The sequence below is a fragment of the Juglans regia genome, chromosome 5, assembly GCF_001411555.2.
Source record: "Juglans regia cultivar Chandler chromosome 5, Walnut 2.0, whole genome shotgun sequence".
In the NCBI taxonomy this organism is placed as follows: Eukaryota; Viridiplantae; Streptophyta; class Magnoliopsida; order Fagales; family Juglandaceae; genus Juglans; species Juglans regia.
Window position 1 is genome coordinate 12,780,296 of NC_049905.1, and position 16,335 is coordinate 12,796,630.

At 34.8% G+C, this 16,335-nt stretch overlaps 2 protein-coding genes across 4 annotated transcripts in view; one reads left to right on the forward strand and one right to left on the reverse strand.

The window, feature by feature from the left end:
- The window catches only part of LOC109006950 (vacuolar protein sorting-associated protein 26A-like), a 36,197-nt gene extending 33,568 nt beyond the window's left edge, over positions 1–2,629 (reverse strand). The window contains exons 1-3 of one of the 3 annotated variants that reach the window (XM_035690479.1): positions 2,442–2,629; positions 2,134–2,183; positions 1,968–2,042 (exon numbers count right to left, since the gene is read on the reverse strand). In XM_035690479.1, coding sequence (XP_035546372.1) covers positions 1,968–2,042; positions 2,134–2,136 — 78 coding nt within the window. In that variant the 5' untranslated portion in view covers positions 2,137–2,183; positions 2,442–2,629. Of the gene's footprint in view, positions 1–769; positions 833–933; positions 984–1,967; positions 2,043–2,133; positions 2,215–2,441 lie in introns of those variants that run through there. The other 2 variants (XM_035690480.1, XM_035690481.1) reach the window with 2 other exon arrangements.
- An 8,107-nt stretch (positions 2,630–10,736) lies between these two features.
- On the forward strand, positions 10,737–13,700 carry LOC109006949 (calmodulin-2/4-like). Its single transcript, XM_018986400.2, has 3 exons — positions 10,737–10,928; positions 11,171–11,543; positions 13,509–13,700. The coding sequence occupies exons 1-3, from the start codon at positions 10,850–10,852 to the stop codon at positions 13,600–13,602; spliced, it is 546 nt and encodes a 181-aa protein (XP_018841945.2). The 5' UTR covers positions 10,737–10,849; the 3' UTR covers positions 13,603–13,700.
- Positions 13,701–16,335: the final 2,635 nt, after the last annotated feature.

The following is a 16,335-nucleotide window of genomic DNA, read 5'->3' on the forward strand; positions in this document are numbered from 1 at the left end:
GTGGAAGCCATACTCAACAATATGAGAAGTATTTGGGCCTCCCACCTATGGTGGGAAAATCTAAGCATCGTGCCTTTTCTGGGATTAAACAGAGACTTTGGCAGAAACTTCAGGTTTGGAAGGGTAATCTCTTGTCTCAAGGGGGTAGGGAAGTGCTTATTAAAGTGGTGGCTATGTCTATCCCAACATATGCTATGAGCTGTTTTAAGTTTCCAGCTTCTTTGTGCCATGAGTTGGAGAGGATAATGGCTCAGTTCTAGAGGGGAAAGAGATCTGAGGAAAACAAAATACACTAGGTTAGCTGGGAGAAATTGTGTGATTCGAAGTATAGAGGGGGTTTAGGTTTCAAAAACTTAAGGCTCTTCAATATGGCTCTTCTTACTAAACAGGGGTGAAGAATTCTACCAAATGAAGACTCTTTCTTGCATAAATTTTATAAGGCTAGGTACTTTCCTAATACAACATTATTTGAGGCTAAAGTGGGTTATAACTCTTCCTATGCTTGGAAAGGTATATGGGAAGCTTTAACCTTCCTGAAGAAAGGTTGTATGTGGAGAGTGGGTGATGGCAAATCTGTGAAAGTGTTTAAAGACTCATGGATACCAGGCCTTCGTGTTGAGCAACTCCTTGAACCAATTCAGGTGCAAGATTGGGATTTAAAACTCAACTCTCTGATTGATGATGATACTCAGTGGTGGAATGTGGAAAGGGTGAGAGCTCTATTCAATTCAAATATAGCAGTAAAGATTTTGAAGATAAGAGTTTGTACCAGTTCAAATGATGCATTGTTCTGGTCTCAGGAGAAGAATGGTCTTTATTCAGTTAGAAGTGCCTACAAGTATTCCCAGCAGTTATCAGCTTAATAGGTGGGTGAAAGTTCTATGGAGAGAAGAAACAGATCCTTTTGGAAATGTTTATGGCAGCTGAAATTACCTAATAAATGAAGATTTTTGCATGGAGAGCATGTAGAGACAGCCTGCCAACTTTTCATAATTTAAAAAAGAAACATGTTATGGTGGAAGATAAGTGTGCTTTCTGCTTACAACAACAAGAAGATCCTGCACATGCTTTGTTTTATTGTTCTGATGTTAGACATCATTGGTCAGTCCATCTTCCTGTGATGCACAATACAGATTTAGGTTTGTCTTTATGGGATTTAGCAAACCCTGTGAAGGATAAAGGTTCAAAGGAAGCTTTGACAACTTTTGTTTCTATTGCCTGGGGCTTATGGAATCGAAGGAACAAATTTATTTATGAGCAAGTTTCCCATAATCCTAGATATGTGATTAATTATGCTTTGTCATTGCAGCAAGAATATAAAAATGTTCAAGTCATTGATGCTGATAGTAAGGAGATCAGAAAGGTATGCTGCAGGAACCCTCCCCCATCTGGTTTTTTGAAGCTAAATGTGGATGGAGCTATGTTTTTTTTATCAACAAAAAGCTGGTGTGGGTGTGATTCTCAAAGATCATATAGGTGAGGTACTTGTTGCTTGCAACAAAGTGGAGGTAGAGGTGATATCTTCTGATTTTATTGATGGTATAGCTATGTTAAGAGGCTGCAGTTTTGTGCTCAATGGGGTGTCCCGAGATTGATGTTGGAAAGTGATTGCCTAGTTTTAGTCTAACATGTATATCTGTAATACCCAAGATTGTGTGATTGTGATTGGTATAGGAAGGTAATGAATGCGACCCCACATTGTTTGGGAGAGAGAAGTTCAAGCCATTTATAATAAACTCCAATTATAACCTTGACAAATCATTTTTGAGTATCAATGCAAATGTAGCTTGACCTTGAGCCTTCCTTGGGTTATTAAACTATCGCACACATATTCCTTCTTCATACTATATCACATCATTACAAAGAGTTTCAATGCATGTTCTTGGTTATTATGGACTCGAAAGCCACCAACAGGTCTATTGTACATGGAGAAAAGATTGCACAATGTTGATAAGTTAATGAAATACCTGTTTGCGAGTTCTTGCGTCAGCAAATGAGATTGAAACATTACATGGTGGCTTGAAAGCTCCAACTAGGAAATCCTGAAAACAAGCGATTATTTCAGGGCTCTAATCCAGATGTCTCAATCAAGATGCTATAGAAATCATACATCTAGCTCTTGAAAAATATTACCATGATCTTCAGGTCGAATGCTGTAGTTACACTTTGTCATACATGAGCACCTAGTGATAGAAACAATCTCAAATTCCGATTCTGGTTGAACTTGAACAGTTAAGAATAACATGAAGAGGAAAAAAATGGAGAACAATGAAAGAAAGGAAAAAGTATATCAAACACCACCCAAAAATTTTCCATGGTCGAATTTAAAAGTAGACTCTTGAAATACTTAGGTGGTTATCAAGAAGAATGAAGAAATCTGTTTTTATGGGATTTTTTTTTTTCCATGCGCGTATGTCAAGGCTATCTTCGAAGGAAAGTACCTGGGGAAGCGTTGCACAAGTGAAAAGCAAATAGATTACAATTCGCAATGCAAATAGATGAGAAGGTTTTCCGATTGCTTGCCGCTTCGACTCCTTCTCAGTCGAGCTTCTTCCCAGTCTGTCGGTCTTGGGTTCCTTGTCCGTTCCGTTCCTTTCTTGATTCTTCAACAAACTGTCAACGGGTCCACTTTCTACGTATAGCTGCTCGGTCACGTCTAGTTCTGTTTCAGAAAGTTACCCCGTTTCGGCAGCAAAATTATTTCATTTCATTTTATCAATATAATTTCATTTTATCATTATAATTTTATTTTAATTTTTATATAATATAAATAATTTAATTTTTTAAAATTTTAAAATAATAATAATATTAAAAAAATAATATTCTAATAATATTTTGTTCAATTTTTAAATTTCATCTCAATTCAATATTCAAACAACACTTTATTCTTTTTTAACACTTATACTTTTTTAGTAAAGATAGACGTGACAATATTTCTTTTCGAATAATATTATATATAATTATAGAATGTACAAGTAATATACAATCGTTTTGAAAAAGAGTATGATCATAATTAAAAAATATAGTTTTTTTATATAAATTTCATATTAATTCACTTTTTTTAAACAGATTATGCAGCGCTTACACACTCTACGATTGCAGATATTATTTCTCTATTTTTTAATATATAGAGAAATTCTATAAAAAAATCTTACACCTCATATCTCTATCTACTTAATATGTGATTTATCATATTTATTATTCTATTTAAATATATATTTAACTATTAAGATAGAAAGATAAAAATGACAAATCACACTTTAATTAAGTAGAAGTATATGGTGTAAGATTTTCAAGTAGAATTTTTCATTTTTTTAAAATTATCAATAAATTATTCACAAAAAAAAATGGAAAAACTACTCTATAAATTTGGAAAACCCTAATTTATCCTTTCACTGAGTTATTTCTCTTGCCAAGAACAAAAAGGAAGCTTCCTACATCAACTATAGACTGTTGTGGAAATTTACGTGAACAGAAATAAAACATTATAAATATATAAACTTGTGTTATCTCTCTTTAAATCAAAATCATGGAATATGAACGAAAACCTCTATATGATCTTGATGCCTTCAGTGTATGATCTTCTTTTGACAATGCAATGAGTATAATGGAATTGGTTGAAGGTTTTGAAAGCTTGACCCATTATATTTTTCTTGAAAAGAAAACTAAATATTAAAATAGTCTAACGTCTCGTTTGTTTTTATAAAAATAATATTAAAAAAATATATTCTAACAATATTTTATTCAATTCATAACTTTAATCTCAATTTATTTTATCTCATCTCATATGTCAAAACAAATGAGACTTGAGCCCTTTCTTTTCAATAAATTTATACCTATACTCTAATTTCAAACCAAGTACTACTTGCTTACACATAACACATATGGAAAATGAAGGAAAAAATAAAATAATATTTTAAAACAAGCATTTTTAAAAAAATATAATCATAAGCAAAATTAAAAATAAAATAAAAAGCCTTAAAGGGGGTCAGGTATTGCCTAAAATTACCCAGGCCATGTTTGGGAACTAGATGCTGCCTAGGTCAAGTCACCAGGGCTTTTAAAAAAGAATAATTTTACATACAATCATAAAGTACGTAAACGCTACGTAATTGTTTTGAAAAAGAGTGGGGTCTATTATTAAAAAATTAATTTTTTTATATGAGTCTTATGTTTTATTCATTTTTTTCAAAACGATTACCTGGCTGTTGTACAATTTACGGTAGCAAATATCTTTCCTATTTAAAAAAAGGAAAATGTTTTTTGAATTTCCTATGCATAATATTTTGTGGTAATTACATTTTTAACGCATTTTACTAATAAAACATTAAGATTATCAAAATTGAAAAATAGACATTCAAGAGTTCAAGATTAGAGTATAAAGACCAATCTATCCAAAATACAAACCTAAATGTTTGACCAAAGAGTAATGCTACTATCCCTAATTTATATGATTCATTTTGCTCCCTTGACATGCATGTGGCTTAATAAAAAAATTTTAAAAATATATAATCAAAATAAAATGGTGCTAAAAAATATAAAATGATGAAAATTAAAATTTTAAATTCCCTATACCCTTTTTGTTTTAAAATTTTAAAATTTTTTTAATAAGCGACATGACACCAGATAGTGGTGTTAGCTCATGAGGACAAAATGAGTTGTATAACTTAGGGACATAATAGCATTACTCTTGATCGTGTGTGTATATATATATATATATATATATATATATATACGAGTAATACTAGATACAAGTTTTAAATAGACAAGTCTCATACAAGTCTTTTGTAAAAAAAGTGGGTCTCACTGATAAAGAATAATTTTTTTTATACTTTTTTAAAGAGTGGTCTACTTTTTACAAGGACTTGTATGAGACTTGTTTATTTGGAGTTTGTACAAATCATTTATATATATATATATAAATATATATCTATCTTATGGTGCGATAACATTGTTGCAATATATCTTATTGCAAATCCTTTATTTCATTCTTAAACTAAGCACATTGTCATTGATTACCACTTCGTTCATGACCTAGTTTATTCCCGCAACCTTGTAGTTCGTTTCATCTCTTCCAAGGACTAGGTTGCAAATATGTTTACCAAACCTTTACCATCGTCACAATTTGCAACTCTTCATACCAATCTCTGTAACGCCCCGACCCCGAGGGTCTGGAGAGTTAACTCATAACACCTGAAAAACAACTCTAACAAGACTAGAGTACTTCCAAATTCAAGAATATATCCATTTTATCAAACCTCAAATCGAACGTAAATACTTCAATTAAATAAATCAAATAAACTCATTTATCCAATATTCAATCCAACAACCCAAATAAAATCAACTCTTCTTCATGTCTCAAATAACAACTAGGAATAATAAAACATTAACATAGTCTCCATAAACCGTCTAAATCCATTGAAGTAAACTTAAGAAAGATAAATAACCTCTAACACCAACACTAATATCATGAGATACCCAACAATAAATCAATGCTAATCTTCTCCATAGACTTTAATACTGATCCTCAGCCGAACCATCAATGTCATCTGAAATATTATGGAGATAAGGGGGGTGAGTTATCAACAACTCAGTAAGCAGAGAACATATACCAGTGTATAAACATGAGCATTTACAGAAATCAGAATGCAGAACAAAACATTTTCATTTTCAGAGTGCGGAATCAGAACATGTTATTAAAATATCAGAGCGAAGATTTAGAAGTAATTTCATTCAAAATATTCTTTGGCATAGCATAAATGATCATCGTCATCATCAAAACATCATATCAGAACAGAGGCCATGTATAACCCCCGTGGTAGGGTTGTGCATCTGCGGATAGCCAAGCAGAACATAAGACACTCTGTCACCAAGGTGTGCACTCAAAACAGAGACCACTACTATAACCCGTGGCAGGGCCGTATCCACTATTATTACCCGTGGTTGGGCCGTATCCACTATTATAACCCGTGGTTGGGCCGTATCCACTATTATTACCCGTGGTTGGGCCGTATGCCACTATTATCACCCGTGGCAGGGCCGTAACTGAACGGAACAGAAACAGAATCAAATTCAGAATCAGAGAGTCATGCCAAAGGTTTTCAGAAACCACGTCTTTTCCAAACAGTGTACTGAACAAAATTTTTCGGAACAGAACAAAATCATATCACCACATAATTTATGCACAAATTTCATATTCGCTCTCATTTTCAAAGTTCAAAAATAAAATATAAAAAATAAGCTCATGTTTACACCAGTCATGACAGAAAATACGTTATTCTTAAACAGAATCTCATGAGTAATGCAGAACCAATATCTGAGGTTGTTTTCAAATTTCTTTTCATAGCAGAACATGCACATTTTCCAAAAAGGACCTCAGTTCATTTTATTTAATGCAAAGTCTAGCATAGGAACCCCGCTTACCTGAACTTCTTAGCTTTTTCGAAAATTCCTCAAAACGTCGGACAATAATTAATCGTCACCTATAAAATAATCAAGCAATTCCCGTAAATTCTCAATCAACCACGCATTTCGTATTTGAACCTAAGAACCTATTTAAATCCTCAAAACCTAGAATCCTAAAAATTCCTATAATACCACTATTATCTAAAAATAAAACACCGTTTACTCTTAAAATAAACATTTACTTAATAACATGCTAAAATACTTAAACGATTTAAGGTACGTACAAGTGACAATTTCGTTAATTAATAATAAACAAAAAGCTTTAATCGTAATTTAAAAGTTTAAAATAAAATTTCACAATTACTAAAATAATTTACTATCAAAGTACAGTTTGAAAATCCTATTTATTGTATGCAAACTTTTCTTGTACCACCCGTAAAAACCACATAAAAACAGACCAAACATAACAACTTGAACACACTCTAAAACTAAGGGTGAAACCGTAATTCAATTTCAAATACCATGCAAAAATGTAAGATACGGAAACTGCAACTGTGAAATCACGTAGACTCGGTGCAAACACCGTAAGGACAGGGGCGCGAGGCACTCACCGCCCAGGGAGGAGCTGCGCGCGACGCGGCGAAGAAGGTCACGGTGGTGAGGCACTGAGAGAGAGAGAGAAACACGGTGAGAGAGAGGGACAAAATTCATGCAATAGAGATGGTACACGGCGTGTGCATGGAGGTGTTACCGAGAGAGAGGGTGGTGGTTTGAGTCGGCGGCAGCGCAGCAAGGTGGTGCAGGGCGTAGCTAGCAAGACCAGGTTATGGCTGTTTCCGTCGAGGACAGTGGCTGAACGCGTGCCTGGGAAGGAGGGTCTGGCAAGGAAGTACTCTGTTTCTTGATGCCAAAAACAGAGCAGTCCTGGCTTCCTTCGAGGTTCAGATGCGCGACGTGAGGCTGCCGGTGGAGACTTGCTGTGGTTGGTCCTACCTCAGGCTAGTGTTTTCCGTCGTGTGAGGGGCCAGTCGTGCGGTTGCAGCGTGGGAAGGCTTGGCCGAGAGAGTGGTTCACGGTGGTCTGGCTTACGGTTTCGCGTGGGAAGGCAGTGGCGCGAGCTTTCTTCGTAAGCATATAAATAGACGATTGATTCATGAAAAGAAAACCCTAGACGAAAACCCAACGGATACGGAACGCGCATGAGGGACGTGTGTGTGCAAGCATGCCGTGAACGAAAACGTGCGTGTATGCATGCTGTGCGACGAAGAAAAAAATAAAAAATAAAAGCCGTGCGAAAAATTAAAATAGACAGAAAGAGAGAATAAAAAAAAAATGAAACATGCGGGAAAAATAAAATAAACGGCCAAGAACTCCAAATTAAAAGAAAACAAAAACGCTACTCAAAATTGTAAAATAAGAACTTAAATAAACAATCAAGTTATAAAAGAAAAAAAAAATAAGTAAAAAAAAAATCTAAAGTCCAACAATACCAATATTGGGTCCGGGTGTTACAATCTCGCTATTAGTGAGCTGTCACTTCGACTATATATGGAGGCGTATTACACTAGAAAACTCAACCAAAGATAATCAATGATGCTACTCTGCACCTTTGGTGTTGCGGCAATTAGTATCGTAGCCAATGCTGGCCACGTCTCCTACACTAGGGTGGTCTGAAGAAGTGCAACAAGTGATCGGTTGCATGCAGTGCAACATGCACCCTCAACACCGAGCACTACAGCACGTAGACGTTGCCCCTATGTGTTACACACCCAAAAATGTGTTGCGAAGCATTGTGCGAAGTGAGTTGCATGCGTCATAACGGTCGCTATAACAACAAGCACTACTACCATAGTTGGCAGAGCTTCTATTGCCACATGCTCTACTGCAGATGGGCTCTGCATAGAACAAGAAACATCTCTACTTTGCCCAGAGCAGTGCACATCACGCAGGTGCTGCGAGTGAGCTTTGCCGTGCACAGAGCGATGTCGTTGCTTCACGTAGGCAAGTTCACGAAGGAGGATACGTGCAACAGCTTGCTCTCAAGTTTGGGGTGACATTGCTCTGTTTCAGTGTAGAAAAACAGAGGAGGAGGAGGCTTGCATGTGGTGGTGCGTGCGCTGGAAGACTGTCTGTGGGAGGCGTGAAGTGGTTGTCCTCCGCTTGGATGCTGGTGGCAAAGATACGGCTTGGCAGCGGCATGTGGTTGTGCAAATGGGCCGTTGGTTGTCGTCATGTGCATGGTGCAGTAATGTCATGGGTGTGGAAGTCGTGAAACATTGGAGGTTTTCTTTCGTGATTTTGTGGGTCCTGTTGCTGGCTATGGAAGAGCACACATCGATTCTTACGTATGATGGTGCGTCTGTTATGGATGTTTGCAGCAGGCAGTATATCGTGGTGTTACAGGGTGGCAACGGTGAGATTCACAGAGAAGAGAAGAGAGGGAGAGGGAGAAGGAGAATATTGGATGCGAAGTGGGCGCATGTTTGAAACGAGATGTGAGTAGTGGATAAAGAAAAATAAACTGACGGAGAAGATCAAAGAGAGAGAGTATTTACAAGGTAAAGTTTATGTGAGAACCTGAAATGACATCGAAGGCGCATAGGAGAGGAAAATAAAAGGATGAGGGAGAGCCGTTGTTGAGAGAAATTAGGACGTGGATAATAGGGAAGAAAATTGTCGAGGACATCGTCTGGTGGGGGAGAGAAGAGAGGTAGAAAAATGAAATAATAAAAAAATAATGAAGAAGATAAAATAATAGTAATAATAATAAAATAAACAAATAAAATAAGAGTGTACATAGTACACATAAATAGAGCGTTTTCCTTGGCAACGGAGCTTCTCTATGGGCTGGGATTAAGACTGGGCCGGGTGTTACATTTTATTTCAGCATTTAAATCGAAGCAGTTCAGCTGCAGGCAATCAAGAGTGAAGAATCTTCGAGAAATTAAATGACGTGATATTATGCCATGTCAATAGATATATATTAAAAAAAAAAAGAAATTGACTAGAAGGCATCTTCGCTTTCGTGAAACTGAGAGTAGCCGTTGTCTTTGTGAAAACAAATCATATAAAAGTTCTACTTTTTCTTCGTAAAAAATCAAGCCAAACATATAAAACCAGAAAGAGCATGCCACACATTGCCTCTCCCATATTGATTGGGTCATCCCCCTCTAATGGAACCTGCTATGTGCACTTACATCCTCTACATTCATTGTAAGTGCAGGATGGTGTTGTGGATCCCATCATCAATGTCCTTGAGTGCCTCATCATCATTCTTTCACTACCAGCCTAAAGGCTCCGAAAGGTATAAAGTAAGAGTTCAGCATAAAAGGTTTCAAAGGCTCACAAATTTACTCCCGGTAGCAGTTGTTTTGGAGCAAACCGTGTGGGTCTTCCAACTTTCTACAGATGGATCAAACCGAGTGGGTCTTCCAACTTGCAAGTAGATCTTGCGATGTTGTGATGTACACAAATGCTAAACAATCGGATATTTGCGATGTGCAGAAGAGACAAATGTAGAGGGAGAATGAGAGGAAGAAGATGGTAGATTTTTTTTTTTTTTGAAAGAGACAAAGGTCACATGTCAATGAGTGACTCATTCCCAATTTTATTAAAAAAAATCTCACTTGTGGCGAAGAAAAACCGTGGTAACAATCCGAACATTTGAGATTTACAAATATTCAATAAGAAAACATCTCAAATATCAAACCAAGATACACCAATAAACCAAAACCAAATAACAAGGCCTAAAAATTAAGAACGAACATTAGGCAATCCAATTTTTCCAGTCTCAAAGACCCTTTAAGAAAATTTGGACAATCATCAACATTATTTCAGGTAGACGTGCACCCCTCTACCCCTAGCTTAGCAAGATAATCTGCCGACAAATTTTCTTTACAATAAATATGTTTGATAAAGAGAGAGAGGGAACAAAATGAAGAAGAAATGTAGAAAACAAAAAAAGTTTTCATCAAAAAGAGCGTCGGTTACATGGGAGGTTCCCAGCGTGGTTGTAAGTAGAGTTTCTCTAATTTAAAAAAACGTGAATCTAAAACATTGGATATTGCTTGACAGTAATTGTCCCGAAACATGTTATTGGTGGTGGTTTGTCTATTTATGATATATTTGGTGCGATATCCTCTGACCATGACCGTCATTTGGGTTGGAAAGACAATTTGGAGGGTGGGATGCTCAAAAAATGGAATGAGATTCTGCCTAACAAAGGCATTAGAATCATCAATCGATATGATGCATCGACATTGTGTGGTCGGCTTGAAATAGAACCAGATGCCCTTTGTTGTTGGAAACATCGAGAGCCTTTAAGTACATAACTTGACGGATCTGCTTGCATTTGCCACACAAACAAAATCCCAGATTTTTCCATTTCCTCTTGCTGTTTTCTTTTGCTAATCTCCTCACTTGCCAAGTCCCTTCCATAAAAGAAATGGCAAGTCAAGTACTCACCCAAGATCAGATCACCCAGTTCAATGAGGTCTTCAACCTTTTCGATAAGGATGGCAATGGTCTCCTTTCTTAGATCCCTCTCTGACGTTTTTCGTATTTTCTTCATATATTTATGGCCTTGTTTCATTATTTGTTCATAATCTAAGTTTTGTATTTTATGATGAATATATTTATTATCGCTATGGAATTGGTTTTTCAAGAAAATTGCAAACATCACCCCTCCTTACACATGTACTTATAATGGAAGATTTATAGTGGTCTTACATCTCTTACTTTTGTGGTTTTCCAAGAACTGCTCCAGGTTGCATCACTACTGGAGAGCTTGGGAGCGTTATGCGGTCACTGGGGCAAAACCCAACTGAGGCAGAGCTTTTGGATATGATCAAGGAGGTTGATAATGATGGTAGTGGTACCATCGACAAACCTGAATTCCTTAAGTTGATGGCAAGGAAGACGATGGACTCTAATTTCGAGAAGGAGCTCAAAACGGCTTTCAAAATGTTCGACAATGATCAAAATGGCTTCATTTCCGCAGCTGAGCTCCGTCGTGTCATGAAAAATCTTGGTCGTGATAAGCTGACAGATGAGGAAATTAATGAGATGATTCTTGAGGCTGATTGCGATGGCGATAACCTGATCAACTTTGATGAGTTTGTCAAAGTCATGATAGCCAAGTGAGTACCAATCAACTAAAATAAAAATTGGAAAGCAGAAAAACATAAAAATATTTGTGACATTTTTCCTTAGTACCTTCAACTTTGTTTGCCTAGTCTCTTGTTGCTTAGGCTGTTGTGTCTTCTAACTACACATTTGGTAATTTGTTTCTGCCCTTGGTGTCATGAACCTAAGAACTATTGGATGACTATATATGATGTTTTTTCTTATGTTCGTTTAAATTTGTTGAGAGTGTAGGTTATCTTATTTTTCATTGATCAATGTTTTAACTACAAAAATATTTTATAAAGATAAACTCGCAAACTTACATGACTTGAACACTTCTATTTTTTTTATACCATGTGAAATCATCACTTATTCCAAAAATTTAAGCTAATGGAAAGATGTAGATTTTCTTATTTGTATTATATTATTAACACTCCTCCTCACATGTGAGCTAATCTCTTCCTCAATGAGTAGGCCCAACACATAGAATATTTAATTAAATGGATAGTGTATAGTCAATACTCGAACTCAGGACCCCTGCTCTGATACTATGTGAAATAATCACCTATTCTAAAAGTTTAAGCTGACGAAAAAATGTAGATTTTATTATTTGTAATTGTATTATATTCTTAACAAGTATTGTGTTTGATCAAACCATGACATTTCGGTTACATGATTATTGCCCTGAAAGATGGAATGGGATTCGACGTAATAGAGGCATTAGAATCAGAATAAATGTGTGGCCTGCTAAAGGATGTGGGAAAAAAGAAAAGAACCCAACATGGATGCCTTGATTATTTGCCAAAGATGGCGAACAAATCTAGAGTGATGGGGAATCTATCCTTGTTGAAACAAATCAATGTGGACTCTAAAGAGAACTTTATGCAGATTGTTTGGGTTATTTCTCTTCGTGCTGTATTCTTTTGTATGCACACATTTTCTACTCTTATATTACTTTAAGAGTAATGCTAGAGCCACCGTTGGTGGCTCCCGTTGGAAGCCACTGCTGGCTCTAGCATGTGTTTTTTGATGTATTTTTTTTACAGTTATTTTTTATAGAAAATTTTTTAATACTTTTAAATATTTAAAAAAAATAAAATAAATTTATAATATTATTTAAAAACACTTCCTTAATCATGAAGTAAAAAAAATTATTTTTTTATTTTACTTCGTGATTAAGGAAGTATTTTTTAATAATTTTTTTTACTTCATGATTAAGGAAATATTTTTTAATAATATTATAATATTTTTTTTAAATATTTAAAATTGTTAAAAAAATATATATAAAAATAATTGTAAAAAAAACATATCAAAAAACACATGATAGAGCTAGCGATGACTCCCAGCGGGAGCCACCAACTCTATCATTTTCCTTGCTTTAATATCAATATTTTTTCTGTGCTTTGACCTCTTAAGTTATATAATTTTTAGAGAAATACTTTAGACCTAAACATATATCATAAAAATAAAACTACAAACTGGCATGACTTGATGTGGTATGTTTGATTATAAAACTAATTTTATTGTAAAGTAGATATAATATATCATATAAAGTCATGTCAATTTATAAATTTATTTTTATTCGATCTCTTTGTGGCATTGCGTTTGGTGAGCTGGCCGTAAATATACATGGGAGTGATGAGTTTATTTATTTCTTTTTTTGGTTGAATTATTCTGACCACAATTTTAATCAGATTTCCTGCTTTTCAGCCAAAGTTTTAATCAGAATTTGACCACATTTCCTGGACTTGACCATGCGTGCTTGTATGTTCATTGGCATATCATATAAGTAGGAGTACTAGCTATTCTTCTTGAATTCTCTGCCTTATAAAGGTTAATGCAAATCAAACTTCTATTGAATTGAAACCATGGAACAGTTCAATATTAGAGTGATCTTCTTTTTTAGAGTGATCTTGTTTGTGCCCTTTTGGTTGGGTTTTATGTACCAAATTACTAATATCTCTACTTGAATTTGATAGAAGAGGAAGGTCGGGAGATGAAGAGAGAAATGGCTCAGCCAACAGACACTCAAAGGCCAGAAAGAAAGGCCATCGTTTCTGCTGTATTCTTTAGGTGCGACCAAACTTATATATATATGGTCGTGCTTGCTTCATGTTGTCATCCAAATAACTACTCTAGTATCTTATAATAAAGTCCTAAAGTTCTGAATACTTGGATTTTGCTTTCGTTTTTAGTTCAACTATACATGGGAAAGTGAAGAAACATTCTAGGAAAGTTTAGGAAGATATACATATTATATATATGCACACACATACACGTATGTATGCATGCATGGATTACAGTTGGCGCTAAAGTGCTACATGCTCGATCCGTACCCCAAATGCTCTGTCTCAGTTGCCTTTATGAAGCAAATTAAGTGTTGGTAACAAAGTTGCAAATAGGAATGTAATCGATCTAGTTCGAGTCGATTCTTTGGGTTATCGAGTAAGTTTGACTCAAATAACTCAAGCTTAAATTGGGAGCTAGCTCGCTGAGCTAAGCTCAAGCTAGCTGGCCGTCAAATACGAACTCAAGACAAGTCGAGTTATTTATTGATATTTACCCTTGCTTTTTAATGAGTCCGAACTAGCCAAGTCAAGTTATTATTTGAGTTTTGCTTGTACGTACCCTTTTAAAATTTTTTATTATTTATTTTTGAATGAATTGAATAATTAAAAATATAAAATTACAAAAAAGCTATTAAATTTAATGAGATTTTACAACTAATATATAAACCCTATATTGAATTATAAGATTATAAAATTTTATGAAAACATTTTTTATGGTTCCTACATTGTAGTATATGAAACTCCTAAATCCCACATACTAACTATTATATGTATTCAATTAATGCTACTATAATTTAAGCACTTAAGTACTTAAACGTATAAATATTATGGACTATATTCAATATATTGGCGCGAATGGCAAGTAACTGGGTTACATACTACATGTTTAATTATAAACGTTATTATACTTATATTATTCAATTTTAATATGTATAGAGGCATATATATATATATAAGAATAGTAATATATAGAAATATAATTATATATTCGATGATGTATGGATGAGCTCTAATCGAGTCGAGCAAATGAGCCAAGTCGAACACAAACAAGCAAGCCTTAACGAATCTTAATCAAGTCGAGTCAGGTTTAATCTAGTATGTGTCATAAATACTAATCAAGCGAATTTATGCTTTTCATGATCAATTTTTTTATGAGGTGAGCTTGGTTCGAGTTTAGCAGAGTGAATATCGGGTGAACAATCGTATGAAGTGATTCATTTACAGCTCTAAATACAAATCTTAAAGAATAAAGCAATGAACTCTATATGAGAAGATCACATTTACTCTATACAACCAAAGATAATAATACTATAGTTCTAAACCAAAAGCTTCAAGAACAAATATTGTAAATTGTGAAAGTGTCATCTTAGGAATGTTTAAATATAATTAAGACCATATTAGAGGCTTTAAGGATAAGAATTCAAAGACGAATATAAGTATTATTCTTTCTTGTTCGACAGCCTCATTCATGAAATGAACCTAATTTTGAAGTTGAAAAAAAATACGAGTCTACAGCTCAGCGAGTGAACTGTAATCAACTAATCTAGGTGATTGTAAGACCCTTTTATTCCCTCTATAGTCTAAATAAATAATTCATATGTATATCTAAACAAATTGTCAGAGCTTACCTTAGCAATAACTTCAGTGCTCTAATTGAAGTCAATGCATCTAGAGACTAGAGGCATTAGATTTTGCTAGATCAATCAGTACTTTAATCAGTCAAATTCCAATAGTATAATCTCTACATGATAATTAAATGCTTGAATTAATATGGTAACTTTCATATCATTTTATAAGAATATTTACACGTCTTTGAAATAGTCATTCTTTCCATTTTTTTTAAGGAGTAACTATTCCACTTCATGTTGAAGAATGATTCTTCTCGTTAAATGGCTATTTCTTATCCTAAAAAGAACACCAAACAAAAAGATAGTCATTCGTGTAGAATGGCTATATATTCCTTTCCGGCACCCTATTTCGCGAACCAAACATGTCGGCCTATCATCTTGGACAATTTTTTTTTTTTATAATCATATTTGGACATTTACCTTGACGAAAAATGGTTCCACTTTATTTAATACATATTGATATCAATGATCTAATCTAAAATAAAAATAGAAACTCAAAACAAAATCCTTCCAAAGTTATTAGGTAAAGCTCTGGCCTAGTATGGTTCGCTAAGGGCTGGTTTGGTTATATATGTTGAAGAAAATTGTGAGGATATAGTAATATGAAAAAATAAGTGCGACTTTGAGGCTTATAGAACACTATTTTTAAGGTAATAATTGTCCTCACTCGAAAGAGTTTCCTACCGGGTTACAAGCAATTTACCTCCAGAATACAACAAAGTCACAACTACAGATAGCAATTTTGAAGTTTTTCTTTTAGAGTTTCTCTACAAAATTGTGTGAGACTGAAAGTATGGGAGAATGGAATGAATAAATTCGTGGGTCTCATCCCCTGTTTATAGAGAATGAAGTGACACCATGTATAAGATCACAACTCTTAACTTGTGACTTTTCAACTGGTAGTTACTGGTTTAAAGGTCATGGTGTTTCACTTATAAACCAAAGTGTATGTGCCTAGCTTAGTGGTCATGCCTCCCTTGGGGAAGGGAGGGCTGGGCACCCAAATTTTATGACTCTTTAGCCCATGTTCAAGGCTTGACCGGCCCAAGTATTGTGTTTGTCCAAGTCCAACACTTCACAAAATAAAACAAATTGCACTTGTGGAGTTT